This window comes from Triturus cristatus, chromosome 8 (genome assembly GCF_964204655.1).
Source record: "Triturus cristatus chromosome 8, aTriCri1.1, whole genome shotgun sequence".
Classification (NCBI taxonomy): Eukaryota; Metazoa; Chordata; class Amphibia; order Caudata; family Salamandridae; genus Triturus; species Triturus cristatus.
Genome location: NC_140591.1, coordinates 303522538 through 303540060, shown reverse-complemented (window position 1 = coordinate 303540060; position 17523 = coordinate 303522538). Strand labels below are relative to the sequence as shown.

At 45.4% G+C, this 17523-nt stretch overlaps 1 protein-coding gene across 1 annotated transcript in view; it reads left to right on the top strand.

Moving 5' to 3' along the window:
• LATS2 (large tumor suppressor kinase 2) overlaps positions 1-17523 on the top strand; it is a 137091-nt gene that overhangs the window by 22322 nt on the left and 97246 nt on the right. The window contains exon 2 of the mRNA XM_085621577.1: positions 7731-8272. Coding sequence (XP_085477703.1) covers positions 7943-8272 — 330 coding nt within the window. The 5' untranslated portion in view covers positions 7731-7942. The remainder of the gene's footprint in view (positions 1-7730; positions 8273-17523) is intronic.

The window sequence follows — 17523 nt, the reverse complement described above, 5'->3', positions numbered from 1 at the left end:
GTCAAGAAAGGGATTAACTTGAGGGGGCATCTTCCATGGTTCATTGGCTGATTCCCTTGTCAGACCTGAAAAAGAAGACCCACCCAAATGAGTACATTGGGGAAGACGCAACCGTAGGAGGCCTGAAAAAAAGAATGATTTTACAGAGAAAGTGTTGAAGAGCTTGGATTGTCAGAACTGCTCCAGGGTCCAAAAACAACCAATATTGGGCCTGCAGAGTTTATGGGGCCCTTTACACACAGCCAAAGGAAGGGCTAATGATGTGTTGCCACCCATACACGAAAGTCGCAAAAGGGTGTACTTAGAGAACACAAGAGTCACAGGGGCAAATATTTCCGTAGCAAGTCATGGGAACACCGAGATCCAAAGCAGAACAATTGGGGATCACATAGCATTGAGCTGCAAGAAATTCATTGAACAAAGAGATAACAAATTGATAAATTAATGTACAAAGTTGTTTTTGATCATTTAAGCCACGCCACCTGCTAATAAGGAGTTATTCAGGTGAAAATGTGTTTAACCTCCTTGAATAATAGGCTCCTTGGTGGACTCACCACCTTGGTTTATCTGGATCAATCAGGTTTCATGCCTCAGTATTTCACCGGGTTAAATCTGCGTAGACTGCACAATTGGCTGGACAGGGTAAGGAAAAAGGATGGAGCCCTGGTTATAATTTCCCTAGACGCTGAAAAACCAGTCAAATCCATTGAATTGGATTTGTTGCTTTTGGTCCTTGAACATTTTCAAAATGGGCCTTAATTTGACGGGGTGCTACGCTCCTATATACGGACCTCGCATCCGCTGTGAAAGTTAATGATTCCTTTTCACCATCCCTTTCACTCAGTAGAGGAACAGTGCTGTCCTCTATCCCTGCTTTCATTCGCATTGTCCACTGAGCCTCAAGTGTGGTGGGCAGAGCGGACCACTGGTGAAGGGAGGAAGGCGGGTAGGTAGGTTGAGGACCAACGATCACTTCATGCGGATGACAGCCTGCACTATGCAGTGACCCTCTGCAGACAGAACCCAGGCTCCTAAGTACTCTCCAATGATTAGGAGAGGGTGCCGGATATCGGATTAATTGGGCTAAATTCCTATTCCTTCAGATCTGCTCATCGGACGTGGAGCATCCTGGACTCTGATGGCTTAGATACCTCTCGGGCTTGAGGTTACCAGGTGGCAGTTGGTTTTCTGAGACCAGAATCTGGAGTAGAGAGGATAGGAGTGAGGATATGAGGCGCTGGCACAATCTTCCACGTTTGTTACAGGGAATTGGAGCCATCTTTAAAAGTGTATCCCTGCTCAGAATCCTCCACGTATCACAAAACACGACATATTGTATTGCAGAGGCTTTCTTCAGAAGGTTCGAAAAGGATCTCCGATCTGCTATGGAATAATAACTCTGCCAAGAGCACTGGCAGGCCAGCATAGGACATGATATATTAGGAGAGCAGTGATACCCAACATCAAGCATTGCTATTGGGCATCTCATTTGGGCTTTACAAATGTTTAGAATGCCAAACAAGGGATTGTTTTCACTTACAAGATCTTGAACCTCAAGTAATAGTTGACTTTGGAGAGGACTTTGGGAAAGAGAGAAGGTAAGGCAGAGAAGTTGTACTGAGCCGGTAGAGCCAAATGCATATCGTTGACGCCAGCCTCATTGGGTGGTGATGAAAAGAATCTACTGTTGACCATTTGACAGAGCCAGATGAGGAAGGGAAGCCGGTTAGGCCAAACTGAGGCTGGAATCACAAGAACAATAATTGTAAAGTATAAAATAATAATCAAGCCACAGACAGGTGGATCAGCATTCTGTGCCCGTGTCCAAGCCATGTGCAGATGCGCACAGACAACCTTGCCTCCGGAATGACTTTGGTACATCACTGGAGTGCACTTGGATAAGACTGGCCTGAATGGTCAAAGGAGGAGGGAGACACCCCTGCGAGAATCCCCTGAAATGCCCTGCCCACCGAACTAGAAGTTAGGCTGCAGAGGACTAGCCGAGTGTGTACTATGAATGAGGGAGAACCAGTAGAAATATAAAGAGTCCTAAACCGATGCAGGCATCATCAATGTAAAATACATTAGGAGCAAAATAATAAGTCATGTAAAAAAACTGTGAATAAACAAAACAATAAAGCAAACAAAGGTAATACAATAAAAGAAATCTATAGTGAACATAATAAAAGTGAATATACAAGGAAATTGCATGTACTTAAAATGACAATTCACTTGTCACTTTAACATAATTTATGGGCATGCAGGCCATTAAATGGATGCTGTTCTCATCTATATGTCATCTGACTATAACACTACTTTCAATAATTTTGGTGGCTTTTAGCTGAAGAGATGAAATCATAAGTGACTTGCCAGAAGCTCCACTGTATTCCCCTAATCTCTCAGATCCGAATTTCTACCCTGCTCCCCGTCTCTTTTCATCCTGCCCTATCTACAGTCTAACCACAGGAGAAATAATGCTGCCCAGGAAATGTCAGTGCATCAGCCTGCTGATAATACACAGCACCACTGACAGTGTAATCAAAACCAGACTTGAGGAAACATAAAGCACGCCTCGGCGACCTGGAGTCATGGACCCCTCTCTGTGTACTGAAATAAAACCACACCCAGGATAATTAGCTGATCATCAGTAAGTTGGCACAAAGATTTGCATTACAAAGTAGGGGGAATGTCCATGGCCAGCAGGAGCGGTAATAATCATGCAGCAAGCTACATTACTAGACTTCCTGCTCTCTAGCGCGCTCCATGACCAGATGTGCAAGTGCGGAGGTGGGGCGAGCAGCGCACCACCACCTTCTTTGCCGCTGGGAGATCCGGGTGTCCCTGCTGGATCCCCAGTAGCGCATGATCATTCAATCCCTGGTCTTGAGGAAGTTAGACTATGGTACTATACGCCCGGTTAGCCTGTGCAAACGATGTACAGTGGTGGGAACCACCCCAAATGATGCTCCTAGTTGAGTATCATGCGCACAGCCGTCTGCAACCGATCCTCCAGTCTGAGACGGCACTGGCTTCCATTGCAAGCAGACGTAGTGTTTCAAGCCTGAGTAATTTACTAACAATTCTCTACTGAGGGCTTCTTGCACACCTCTCAAAGGCACTGAAGTCAGGGCTAGGCTATGCGTGGCACCTTAGTCATCACTTAAGGCCATGATCTCTGCTGCAGGGTACAGAAAAGTCTTCCCGGGTGGGAACACTGGCAGACGGACATGATCGCTTGCCAGAGGCATCTGAAGGCGGATCATGGCATCACCAAGGGAAAAACAACAGCGGTAAACCCCTACTAGACCTAGACAGCGCCATCATTCACAGCCTAAAGAGGCACAATTACTGAGATAATGTGTTATATGTTCTATCCTGTGCCTCGAGCTGCAGTGACATGGATCTCATGTGTTCCCAGGTTTTCCCCCAGAACTGCTCCTATCCTCTGCTAGTCTGACTTCAAGCAATTCGAAGATGAGGATTTCTTGGCACATAAGTTCAGCTGCGCCCAGTAGCAAGATCTGAGCGTTTCGTTGAAGCATTCATATACAATCGTGGCAAGTGTTCTCACGGTGAAAGTAGCAATGATGTCTTTTACACTACTGAGTATAAACCCTCTGGGATGTACACTGTCACTTTTCTGTCATTCCACTGAGCTCCTGTAACAGGGGCCCAAATGTAAGCAAATCCTTCTCACACGACTTCAGCAGCAATAGTAATAGCTGACCTGCTGAGCTTTGTCCTTGTCAGATGTAACCAGTTACCACAAACAGGTTTCTGCCTCTGTGGGCTTCATCAGGAGATGTAATCGAAGTCCCCAGGCAAAGCGGGCCCAGAGGTCCAGACGCTGGCAGTTCTTTCCACTTAGGTTTACAATTCAAACACTGTGCTTGAACTTTTGCCTTGTATTTCAGAGGGGGGTCACCTCTGAGCTGCATTCCAGTATCTTTTTAGCACTCAGCTATTCCCTCTCTAGAGAGATCCAACCATATGCAAAGCAGTCCGGTCTCACTAAAAAGGAGCGGTTACAGAAGCACACCCCTTTGCCTTTATGTTTTATTTTACTTATAAGTTTAATCGAGGAGATATTAAATGTTTCCGATTTAGCAAAACAAATTATAGCCATTTAACCTGTAGGAACAACAGACTCAGTGTCTCAAAAACAGAGAAAAATGCTGACTTGCCGACTGATTGAAGGTACATCCAAGGTTGGTGAGTGAGAGGGAAGGAAGATGGAAGGAAGGTGGGTGGGTGGGAAGCAGGGATTGTGGGTAGAAGGAAAAGAGAGGATAAAAGAGTGGAACAAGGCAGGAAGTAGGGATGGAAAGAGGGAGGAAGGAGAGAGCGACCAAGGATGGGTGAAAGGAAGGAAAGAAGAACAGAGAGAGGGAGAAGGGAGGGTGTGCAAAAAAGGAGTTGAAGGATGGAGCAACAAAAGAAGAAAAGAAGGGGGTGAATGGAAGGAGTACGGAACAAAAGAAGGAAGGAAGAAGGAGAAGGGAGAAAGGGAAACAAATAGAGGGTACAGATATCCAGTGTAGTGTTGATGAATAAATGAAATACACCTACTATGTGAGTTAGCCAAATGAATTCGATCAAGGCCCTCCCTAGCAAGGGGAGGGGGGCACAAACGATCGAAAAAAATGTTTTTGATGAAGGCTGTAATGTGCTGCAGATGGTCATAGGAAGTACTTCCCGCAGCCATGTCCAAAAGAAAGAGAGAGGCTGAGGGGCCACATTTACAGTCACTGATAGCAGCAGGGGGCTCAGAGCTCGCGGCGCCTACGCGGCCCTCTGTGTCCTGAAAGGCACACGTCGAGGAGGAGATATAGGCCTGTCTGTGACAACAGATCCCTGCTTCACACTGCACAACTGCAAACAGCGGTGGGAGCAAACATACTACCTTAAAGCTATCAGAGATGCAACTTACCCTACGGCAAACAGACAGGGCCATTTAAAAGCAGTCTGGGATGGAGCCAGCTGCAAGTGCTAGTCGCTGTAGGAGAACATTTGTAAGACATTCACTAAGGGAGCAGAGATGAAAAGAACAAGGTGCGAATGGAAGTGCATTGGGCGAGAGCAGGAGCTCGGGTACATCTGTGGCGTCGAGGTGAGGCTGAACGTAAACCACCAAGGAGGGGGTGATTCTTGGCAGGGGTGAGATGGAGCAGTGGTATACAATGTGCTAACTTCCAGGGTCGGACTGGTCTAATGGTCAGTCTGGCGGTGCCAGAAAGGCTGCTGTCACAGGTGAGTGTCTGGACCGGCTCTTTGGCTGTTGTGGGCATGTGTTAGGGTCTGTTGATTTCCCTGATAATACCACAAACAGTGGCTGCAGCAACCACACATCCATAAGTCTCCCATACCTTGCAAAACACCTATATAAGAGTGTCTTTACAAGTTCGAAACTGTCCTCATTTGCAAAGGTGGCCCACTTTTTTAGGTATCTGACTCACTCATGGGGGGGCACTCTTTTTTGGGTGCCCAAGCCTAATTTCTGTGACAGACCGACTGCTAAGTTCTCTGAGACGCAGTTGACTCTGTGTGTAGATTGTTCATTCTATAGACAGGTAGGCAGGATAGAGCACAAGGAACTTTAAATAAACCAGAATATGGATGACAGAGGGTTACTGGGTGAGGTAGCATCTAGCCCGACATTAAGGCTTGTATGGCTAATTGAGGGCTAGATGGCCACCCATTTCTGGAAACACAAACCTAAAATGATCAAATTCCTATTGCTGTCATCCAAAACGTGGCATCCACATGTTCACATAGGTGCATGTATGTAGCACTACAACCACCCTGCAACCACTGGTTGCTTGGTGAATGGGAGTTTGTGAACCCTGTGTTGATGATAAAGAGAAGGGAGCCTTAAGGACTCCATCTGTTATGCTTACATTTGTGTCCCTGGCGGTCTTGTTGTTCTGCAATTCTTGTTTCATGGGTTCAACTACAGGTACTTTCCCTTAGCTGGATACTCTATGCAATCAAACATAATGGAGCTGCTCTTTTGATTGTTGCCCTCTCTGTACCAACAGTTCCAGATGTTTGTGGTAATCTAAAGATAAGGATCGAGCATATATGGTTTCTATCTCTTCAATAAACCACTCTTCAAATAGCGGTGTTGTGTAATACTATGACAGCAGAGTGATGCACGGAATGCTTGAATTAATCTCAGCCACCGGCAAGCGCTCTGGGCTTCATTCCAGTCCATCATTTTTTACCCATAATGACACTCTAGAACAAGGTCTGCCTTATGCACATCAGTACCGACCCTGCTCCTCATACGAAGAGTCCACCCCGGACTGCAGAGACGGGACCACAAGCAGCCCCAGACCAGTTATGCTCTACTTGGGTCTTGTCAGTAGGGTGTAGCTTGAGTCCAATGGCACCGTGAGCAGGGGACCTATGTCTGGGCGAACCCATTGCACTTAGGGCTTCAATTGCAAAACATTAACGGAATGCTTGATTTAATCTTAGCCAGAGGCAACCACTATGGTGTGACTAATAGGGTAGACTGAAGAAAAGATCTAACATGTTGTGAACGTACGCAGTTTGATCTAGTAGTCCGTGGGCTTTGCTTAGTTGTCTTTGACTGAGTAAGCTTTGATGCTGGATCTTATTTTTTAGAGGACTGTTTTAATGTTTATGCATTGCACTGTGCCAAACAAACTATGCCAGAGAATCAACACTTTTTGGAAGAATATTTCTGTTAATCAATTGCAAGATACAGCGTAAGTACAGTGAGAGAGTGTGCCAAATGCATGAAACATCTGCTAAACTTTGGATTTGATTCAAAGGCTGCAGTCTGTAAACAGGAAAGCCCACTGACTTACAGCAGAGTTTAATTTTAAAGGCCCAAAAGGAAGACATTTCAGCCTGTATGTTCTGATATTCTATCTTGCTGATTTGCCTCAAATGAAGTACTGTAAATAGAGGAATTGATTTCTCCAACATTTGTAGAAGGTTGGAGGATTGTAAATTGATTCCATCTTGCAAACTAGGATGTTTGAGTAATTTAGCTGCTATTGCCCACTAGTAAGTTTACAAAGTGTTCCTGTTACAAAAATGTCTGATCTCATTCACCCGACTCCGTTAGCAGCCGCTACTACGAATAGGCCCCATAAAGTTGGTTCAACTGGCACAAGTCAGTGACTTATAAACTTCCATAATTTAACGAGGCTTTAAAAAGTTTGACCAAGTGGTTGGACAGCAGAATATAGATGGCAAATACGTGAGTTAAAAGGAAGGCGTTTTAACTCAGTAAATCTCAGCCTTTGTGTGCTGGCTTTGCAAAGGAATGGGGGTGATGCGGCAATGCTCTGCATAGGCGAAGAAACTACTTTCTGAAAACACTAGGTATTAACACACTTAAATAACTGCTTGTGGGTCTTTCCTGGAATAAGGATCAAATGTGCCTGGTGAAGGACCTTTGACTGTGTTGTGAGGCTATTACTGAGGAGGGTTTATTGAGGAAGACATGCAGCTTGTGTGGTACAGATGCTGGTCACCAGAGGCTACAAGGTAAAAGCAGGAAGGTGCTTGGAGGGTGGTGGGTGCATCACAATAAGCACTATTTGAACCTGAAGGGTGGACCCTTAAACTTTACTGTTATCTAGTCCTGCAGCAAGGGGGGGAGTGGAACAAAGACTTCGCAAAACTCTACTCTCATGGGAAAGGTACGTTTATGTATGTATATATATATTTATCTGCCTTTTGTTATCTTTCAGGTTCAAGCACCAGACAAAATGAAGACTCCAGGATGTTTATTTATATTCCTAAACAGGAATCCTCATGACTGTGATCTGAAGTAGTCACGGAAAACAACGTTTTGAAACTCTTCCTACCCCGCAAGGGGCTGCTGTCTTCAGGAGAGCCCTGTTGACTATAAGGTATCCTGTGAGAGGAAGATTCTATTTATGCTCAAGAAGCTGGATTCACAATGAGGCCAAAGACATTTCCTGCTACAGCCCACTCTGGAAACAGCAGGCAAAGACTGGAGGAGATCAGGGAAGGCCTGAAGCAGCCGTCGGGCCAGAGCGTACCCGCCGGGCTTGGTGGTGACGCGCTGCTCGACCACAAGGTTCTGGCTGGGAAAGACGCAGCCCGGCAACAACAGTTGAGGCCAACTGCAAAATTTGCGCCATATCAAAAAGTATTGAAAGAAATAAGATACTCCTTGCTTCCCTTTGCGAATGAGTCCGGTAGCCCGGCAACCGTGGAAGTCAACAGACAGATGCTACAAGAACTGGTGAATGCTGGGTGTGATCAGGTATGTGCATTTCCATTGTTCTTGCAGGTGACCCTGAACGGATAGTACTTGTTCAGAAAAGACAGCACACTAACAATTTGTCAATCACTCCCTTTAGAAAAATGTCAAACAGCCGCAAGTGAACATGCTCTGCATTTTTAGGCTTAGTTAAAATAAGTGTAACCATGAATTCTCAGGGAGTTGTTTAGTGGAACAACAGAAGGGGCTGCTAACAAGGTTCAAATGTCAAACTAGGACAGTCTGTTAAAGATCTGAGAAAAACACTTTTCAGGGCGCCCCGCCCTGAGGAGTCTTAGCTACACCAGCCCCTCTCCCAAGGGCTTTAAACGCCATCAGATATGCAGGGAATCATGCTCTCTGGTTTTCAGGCCACAACTTAGAAGATGGAAAATGACCTCTCAGTGAGTAACAGCACACCCGGGGACAGATTACTGAGGCATCGGGTGTAGAACTGAGGCATGTCTGCAGGGTGGGTATCAGTTTAGAGCTAAGTAGGGAAGAGAGAAAACCGAACAAAACACACACCCATTTACATACCCCATACAGTCTTTTGCAGTCATATGAGCAAGAGAATACTCGTATGTAGTGTATATAAAGCAGAGTAAAGTATTAGGTGTGTGGCTCAGCGCCTAAATGCAAAATGAGCAGGGCTGTGAGCAAGCCACTATGCATATGGGAATAAAAATGTTTTCAGCTGTGCTTTAACACAAACAGAATTAGATGTTTTCAAAATGACAAGCAGCATTTTATATTTTATTTAGATGTGCAGTTGGAATCACGTGTGATAAAGCATTAGGAGTCTTGTGGGATCCCATATTTGACCAAAGGGGGAAGGAACTTGAAGCCAATTTGATTATGAAACCAAAGATGTCTGAAGTGCATTGAGATTGTAAGCTTTGCTTGGCATAGTCTGAATGCAACTGCAATGGAGAACAGACGCTTAGGGGCATACTGCCTTGCCCCACACATTAGAGAACCAGACATTGTCCCAGACCCACGACCTGTGAGAAACCTAAGAAGTAAAATGGGTAGCAGTGTTGTATGAGCCTTTGTTCTTTGATCAAGAAATAAATGCAGTGTGTTAGGAGTTCGCATACAGTGCCTCGTGGGTTTTGGAAAGTGAGTATGTAACTGAGTGGTGTTTTGAGTACTCTTTAGACTGGAGGGGCCGTAGAGCATGTTTTGAGAGCCTATCATGTATTAAATTCTAAATATCGAGACTGGCAATAGCATCCTTTCAATACACTGAAAACTCTTTGCCTGATCATAAGGTCAAATTTGCCAGGCGAGTGGGCAATTTAATTTCCATATGAATTCCAAGTCCTGCTTGTGCTCATAAGAAACAGTCCATGTATACCGCCTTCAGCACCACTCTCGTTGAGAATTCAATTTCGGGTGAATTTCTCTTGGTTTCACTTGGGGCTGTGCAACAAAATTATGTTTCTTTCCCTATATACAGTGCAATAGAGTAATTCACTGTGTGTTGTTGAATTCATTTGCACCCATCAGAAAGAATGTCCCATTTGTGGTCATTTCATACTGTCTCGCTGGTGCACCCCCCTTTTCTTCCTCTGTAACCTTCTTAGCTCTTTGGTTCTTGCCAGGGGCGGTCCGCATGCCCTCACAATACACTACTTGAATCCTCGCAAGGAAGCTAAGCATTGTGTTCATCAACAACTGTTCCACCCTCAACTCTTATGTCTTGCCTTGAGCCATACTATCATACATATAATTGGAATAACTATGGCACACAACACATTGTGCATTCTAGAATTGTCTGGGTTGCCAGCAGCCATCTTGCCCTCTTAACAGTGCTACAATTAGACCTAAGATGGTGGAAGGAGAACTGCTTGGAAGTCAGTTGATTGGTGACCCCTGCTGCTAGTATTCCTTGCTGTGTGGGATTGCAGAAGCGCGCCCCTCACAGCCAAAAACCGTTATGGAGTTTTGGACAAAGGGATTAGGAGAGCACACATGTCAAGTACGGGGTGCAATGTACGGCATATTCCTTTAGCTGTTAGGCTTATCGTATTTTATTGTTTATTTTATTGAGATATTTAATGTAGGGGTAGGAGTACAGCACTATATGGGTGATGGAAGCCATTTTGAATAATGTGCAGTCTGCCATTAGCAGGGGGTTGTGGCCGTGTTTGCAGTCCTGGGGATGCCTTTTCAAGTGGTTTGGAGGTTTTCTTCGCAGACAGGACTCTCATGGGGGTGTTTCTGCAGAGATGCCAACATTTTGAAGCTGCAAAGAGGGAGATTTGGTAAAAAAATCGAGGGACTGTTTTTTACCCATTGACTTGCGTCATAGCATAGGCGATTTTAGGCGGGACACAGTTAAAATAAAGTTGTTTGGGGCTTTAAAAATCGAGTCTCCAAAAGAATAGAGTCAGTTGGAATGTACGGAAGCTGCCCCACTGGCACAGCAAAGAGACCGGACTTGCAAGCGCGCTGCTGCAGGATTGGATGTCGGAATGGCAAAATATACTTTGTTCTTTGTTTCCTTACCTGTTGGGAGCACAGAGTCAGTGCTATAGCAGGCACAGAGCATGACAAAATGGTTGTGCACTGGGCTGCAGCAGCAGGTCACTGGCAGTGCATACTGCGAGTCAAATGAGGTCATTTCCGGGCTCATGCTGGCTTGTCACCAGCAGATCAGCATTCGGCAATGGGGTTTCAGCATGCAGGAATCGGGAGGTGCGAGATTAGCCTTGAAATCGGAAGTCTCCCGCCTGAATCGGGAGGGCTGGCATGTATGGTTTCTGGTATCGTCTTCTGGATATCCATTAAGTAGTTGATTATGAATTTGATTCTGAGTCACTCATTTGACATTTCAGGCATATTAAATCAGCCTTTTTGATATCTACAGAGCAAACAGGAACGCTGATGATTTGCACCGGAGAAAGTATTTCACTGTGCACGTGCAGCTCTAAAGTTGTAATTCTATTTTACCAAGTAATGTTTGACCTTGCGGGTGCTCTGTATGCCAGTTAGGAGTAGGGTGCACGGTTCATTAATTCCGTGTTTAGCATTTGCGTTCGTCACTTGTGTTCCACCCTACCATTTGTACGTCTGCGTTTTGGTGATGGACATTTCCCCAGCTACGCACAATCACACCACTGTGCATCTCCTCTCAAGAGAGGCAGGCTGGGTGTCATGTGTAGCAAGCATTAGGTGCACTAGGCATTATTATTATCTTTCAAACCCTAGCCCCGCTTCCATACAGCTTCCGTCTACATGCCGGAATTGTTCAACTCAGCTGGAAGAATTGCCATCTCTGAGGCTCCCGGACTCTGCGCTTCTCTGTTACTCTGGGGGCCCTCACATGGAGTGTGTATACGTAAGTCTTGAATGCTCATCTGTTCTACGTAGTGGTGGTGGTCAAACACCTGTTATGCAAGGTTTATAGAGTTGGTATACTCGGTTTCTAGTCTAGAGAAAGTTAGTTGTTAATTATTGTTATTGTTGCAGGTGCTTATGTTATGTGTCAATTTACATTCCTAATTGTATCTCTGTGAACAAAGAAAGTGTAGAAAATGTGCATTATTCCACTGTTTGGTTGTCCTTGTATTCTGTGTTATTGGACAGCAGTGGTGTTATTGGAGAATAAGATATACATATTGTGGTTCATGCTTAAAGAGGTGAGAGGTGAGTCACTGAGTCTGGTGGTAAAAGCTTAGAATAAATTCATTTTGGAGGTCTCCCTTCGGAGCTGTATGAGCCATGCTGCACATAGGTATTTGGATACTGCAATCACAACTACTTCTCTGGTGCAATAGACTACTGGCTAAAGCCCAGTAGCTTGCATACTAGTACTAGTATGCAAGTGGTACTAGTAAAGTCTTACAACCCATCCTTCATTAAATCTTTTTGTCCTGGCTTAGTTCTTGGACTTCCAGCCCACAACGTTCTTTTGCAAATTCATGTCTTCTGATTGTGCCCCTAGTCCACAGAAGTGTGCTTTGGGCCAATTCTGTCCTAGCATCACTCTGCTTTGGGCCAGTTCTGTCCTAGCACCACTCTGCTTTGGGACAATTCTGTCCTAGCATCACTCTGCTTTGGGTCAATTCTGTCCTAGCATCACTCTGCTTTGGGCTAGTTCTGTCCTAGCATCACTCTGCTTTGGGCCAGTTCTGTCCTAGCACCACTCTGCTTTGGCCCAGTTCTGTCCTAGCACCACTCTGCTTTGGGACAATTCTGTCCTAGCATCACTCTGCTTTGGGCCAATTCTGTCCTAGCATCACTCTGCTTTGGGCTAGTTCTGTCCTAGCATCACTCTGCTTTGGGCCAGTTCTGTCCTAGCACCACTCTGCTTTGGCCCAGTTCTGTCCTAGCACCACTCTGCTTTGGGACAATTCTGTCCTAGCATCACTCTGCTTTGGGCCAATTCTGTCCTAGCATCACTCTGCTTTGGGCTAGTTCTGTCCTAGCATCACTCTGCTTTGGGCCAGTTCTGTCCTAACATCACTCTGATTTGGCCCAGTTCTGTCCTAGCACCACTCTGCTTTGGGACAATTCTGTCCTAGCATCACTCTGCTTTGGGCCAATTCTGTCCTAGCATCACTCTGCTTTGGGCTAGTTCTGTCCTAGCATCACTCTGCTTTGGGCCAGTTCTGTCCTAGCATCACTCTGCTTTGGGCTAGCTCTGTCCTAGCATCACTCTGCTTTGGGCCAGTTCTGTCCTAGCATCACTCTGCTTTGGGCCAGTTCTGTCCTAGCATCACTCTGCTTTGGGCCAGTTCTGTCCTAGCATCACTCTGCTTTGGGCCAATTCTGTCCTAGCATCACTCTGGTCCTGATCACACAAAGAATAGAGACTTACTGTACAGGGATGCAGAGAAAATGTGACTTCTGTAGAATGACTGTAACGTGGATGTGCCCATCACTGTACCTGCGCCCTGCCTGACGCTCTTTGTGCTGCAAATGTGAGACCAAAGCAATACAAACTTAAAAAAATTGATAGTGTCATTAGATCTCGACTTTAACAGGCAAGTGTTAACCTGTTGGCTTTGACAAACCTTGTTTGCAATGGCACTCTTCTTCTTTCCGGTGCTTCATCACACATTTTTGCGCTTGCTTCGCAAGCCTGCAAACTTTTTGAAAATAGCCATTGCGTATTGTACACCATTCCAAGATGGCCACTGTGTTCATGCATGCTTGGCGACGCACTGACAGGCATTTTTAGGGTGAGCCTGGGCAACACATGTGCTCCTCTGCAAGCCATGCTATATTAGAGTATGCACTTAAAGCTCCACCCACTCTCCTCTCATATCTTTCATTGGCTTCAGTCTTGTCCTTTGTAAATGTTGGCTTCTGATTCGGTAATCGGCTTGTTAGTCCCTCCTTACTACCGCCTTGTCTTTATTTGTAACCTCTCATGAGGACTGTCCCTTTTACTTCTGTTGTTATACTGTCTGTGTTATTTAGTCTGTAAGCACTACTTCTTTAGTGGGTTTTGTCTTACTGCAGGCACGATGTGCTTTGCAGCAACATTCAGCGCGCCATGCACCCTTTTACTTTCCAAGCAGCCGGGACAATGGCCGTCGCTTCTTTGGAATGCCATAGGTCTGGCATTTAGGAGAGTTTGAGATATTGGCATTGTAAATCACAATAGCTTAAGCTCTCGCAAATGCGACACCTATTGCTTTATAAATATTTTTTATTGTGGGTTGTTTCCAAGCGCCCCATACCGCACTTGCACTTAATAGAGGCCACGCCCCTTTCTTTAGTAGCGCCTCATCTAAAGAAAGTGGCGTGGCCTCTATTAAGTGCAAGCACGGCATGGGGCGCTTGGAAACAAACAATATTTTCAATTCAATAAGTCTGGCATTTGCGAGTATTTAAGCTATTGACATTTACAGTGCCAATAGCTCAAAGTCTCGTAAATGCGAGACCTATTGCATTGCAAATGCTGTTTACTTTACTTTTTTAACAAGACCAATGGACTTGTTGGAGCACTAAGCTAAAAGCATAAAATAAAGTGTACAGGATCACTTAAAAGTGAAGTTAGTAGCCTAGTAGCATTTTGCAGCTCCGCAACCCTTTAAGAAAACATATGTAAAAAAAAAATGTAGAATGGGAACCGGCGGGGGAGCGCCCGAGTGGGTGGGCAGAGGGGAGCATGGGTGGGCTAGCATTGACAGACGGCGCCCAGGGGTTTTCTGAAAAAATGTATAATTAAAAAGTAACCTCAGCAAAATGCCATGGGGCTATACCAACCATTATAGCCAGGTCCATCAGCCAATGCCAGCAGACAATGACTAAAAGGGACTGTCCAAAAGCCCCTTTCTGTTCGTGTAGGCATGTGTATGTTGTGTTTTGTGTTGTGTGGTGTGTCACAACATGAGCTCTCCCCCAAACAGATAAAGCTGCCTGTATGCAAGACCTAAAAAACTATTTTTCTTCTTATTTAGTGCTTTTAAAGTCTGTATATAGAAAATGCTACCATTACTGAACATTGTTTTAAAAAATGTTTTTGTGGTTTTAAACACATTTTTAAAAAGCAAAAGAAAGTGTCTTCCCAGTGGCAAACAGCTCAATTTCCCGGCACTTTGGTTGCCAATTGCAAATGTCCTCCCAATATCCCTACTTTTTCCCATTTAGAGAGAAGCCAAAAAGAGGTACTCCCATGCAGCCAAAATGGAGATTTGCAAGTAGAAACTGTGCCCAGTGCTGCTTAGTTTCTCCTTGAGAGCACAAGACAATTGTCATTTGTAAGTTCTCAAACTGTGTGGTGGCTTTGAGAGTGGTAGCTGTTCTGCCACCATGACGGCACAGCGCACACCACCAAATCCAACCCGATGAATCAAGAGCCTGGCAAAAGCCAGCAGTGGAATCCCACCATCAACAACCCATGGATTTTTCATTGCAAAATAATTCATCCTAAACATCTACTAAATGAAAATAAAATTCTTTTTCTGTTTTCTTCTTTTACAGGGTAGGACCCAATCGTCAACCCCTCAACTCATTTATATTTTTCCTCCACCTTCTTTACACCATCCCCTTGCTTTCATCCATCTACTCTGCCTCCTTGTCATTACCGCATTATTCCATTTTCTTTACAATGTGGTGGGGAGCACTGTATCTCCCTTGCATTTCCTCCCACTCCTCTAGTGGCCCTATCTCCACCCTTGTACTCCTTCATTCCTCTCTTACCTCTTTGACCGCAGATTTTGCTTTGTTTCACCTTGAAAGTGCTTAAAAGTGGTTTATTTCACCCACGACGTTCATAAAACGTCACGACTTCGCACAGCACTAGGTACCCTACTCGTAACATGGTGGAAAATCACACGCAGCAATGGCTGACTCCAAACAGGCTTCATCCCATATCCTTGCGCTCTTCCACCGACATCCCGCGTGGCCACAAAGTACCAGCCAGGAGCTGGCCGCAGTCATCGCCAAACCCAGAAGAGGCCAAAACGCATCTGCTTCCGCTGACCTGGCCCATCACTCCCTTTTTTAGGAAGCCACACACGGAAATACATTTTGGAGTGACCAATGAAAAAAAACAAATACATTCAATTTTAGATCCTCTGTGTGTTGTTTTATTTTAGCACACATTCATTTGTGGCTGTCCTGAAACCCAAAATGGTTTCCTGTCCTCAGTGACCAGAGCTAAACTAGGTGATGACGTATCAACCAGAAAAGAATGAATAGAACAGGTCTCCTGGTGCCAGCTTGGTCAGCTGACCTGGGATGTGTTTTAACCTGGGTTGTGCCTGACTCGACTCTGCAGGCACAGACTCCGAAACAGGGGTGTGTAGCTGTCAATAGTGCAGCAGGTGCCTGGCACCGGGGCTCAAGGATGTAAACTGCACCCCAAATATGGTTGTTTTCTTTTTACTGCTGGACCAGCGCATGGTGCCAATTCTCATCATTCGAATTCACTTGGCACATTTGCTACGCCCATTCCCTTTCGCCCCCCCCCCCCCCCCCCTGAAGTAAAGCCACCTTGAATGGGCGGCAGATGAAAAACTTGAGAGAGTGCAGTTCCAAGAAAACAGCGTCTTCTGAGCAGCTCACTCGACACCTCTGCATCAGAAACCTGCTGGTCAGGCCAGGCCGATACTGCCGGGAGGAGAAAATACTTTCTGTCTCCAAGGCAAAAATGCAGTCCCTGACATGAAGATCAAAGACCCCTGGAATGCAATCAATAAAAACAGAAATGATAAGCGCTCCAAAAGTGAATTCCAGGATGTCAGGGTAATGCAGATGACAAGGCGATCAGCTCAGCAGCCGTAGATATATTACCGCGGCAGAGGGCCGCTCTTATCTGCCGGGCTCTTGAAAGACACTGTAATTAGGGCTTGAAGGAGGCCTCATCCCCGGAGGAATGTTAAGGTGCCTGAGCGGAGGAGCGAGGCAGGCAAAGGTGCACAGCTCCTGCGTCTGTGAGGTCTGTCTAAGGTCCCTTCTTGGAAACAGACGCCATTTTAAAGGCAGTATATGTCCGAGGTGCGCTCAGACACGCCGGGGAGCCCACCAGGAATTGCCCTCAGCTGTTGCAGCATCTTATGGTCAGATTTGCTAAGGTATATGCAATATTATGCTGCAAATCTTTGCATTAATTCTAGAACATTCATATGTCCCAGATTCATAATGTTTTTTTTTTATTTTCAGGGGTACTGCACATTAATTGTCAATTTAGAGTAACGAGAGCAGGGGGTGTCCAACGAGAGTCCAAGTAAGCCTCAATCATAGCAGATTTTGAAGATAACCATTAACTACGTTAATTAGCCCAATTAAAATAAAGAACTTATACATTATTTCCCACCCGTTGCGGGGTCCTTGTATGTAAATTTATCTTAGGAGGATATCATGAAAATGGCAGGCATCCATTCCTCCTGTCAGATTGTTTTCTGCTGCCACTGGGCTTAGACGCTCGAGAACGCTGCTCCGGGAGGGACAGGTTCCACCCCTGCTTTCTCTGTACCACCTATTCGCTATGTGATGAATGCAACATTAATGCCCTGCCAAGACTGGGGCTTTAAACCTGACAATCACCAATCACCAACCCTTAGCCTTCGACTATATAGACTGTACAGCAGTTCCTGCTCAAAGCAGTCGGTACCAAGCAGATGATGATGCAGATGTTTGAAGCAGTGTTCTTAAGACCGTGTGGCCAACTAAAGCCTGTTGACAGGCTGGAATAGTCACATTATAGTGTTTGGTGCAGGTGTGTTGTGTTGACCAAGTGGCAGCTGACCAGCTGTGCATATATCTGATAAAGGGATTACCTAGAAAAGCTA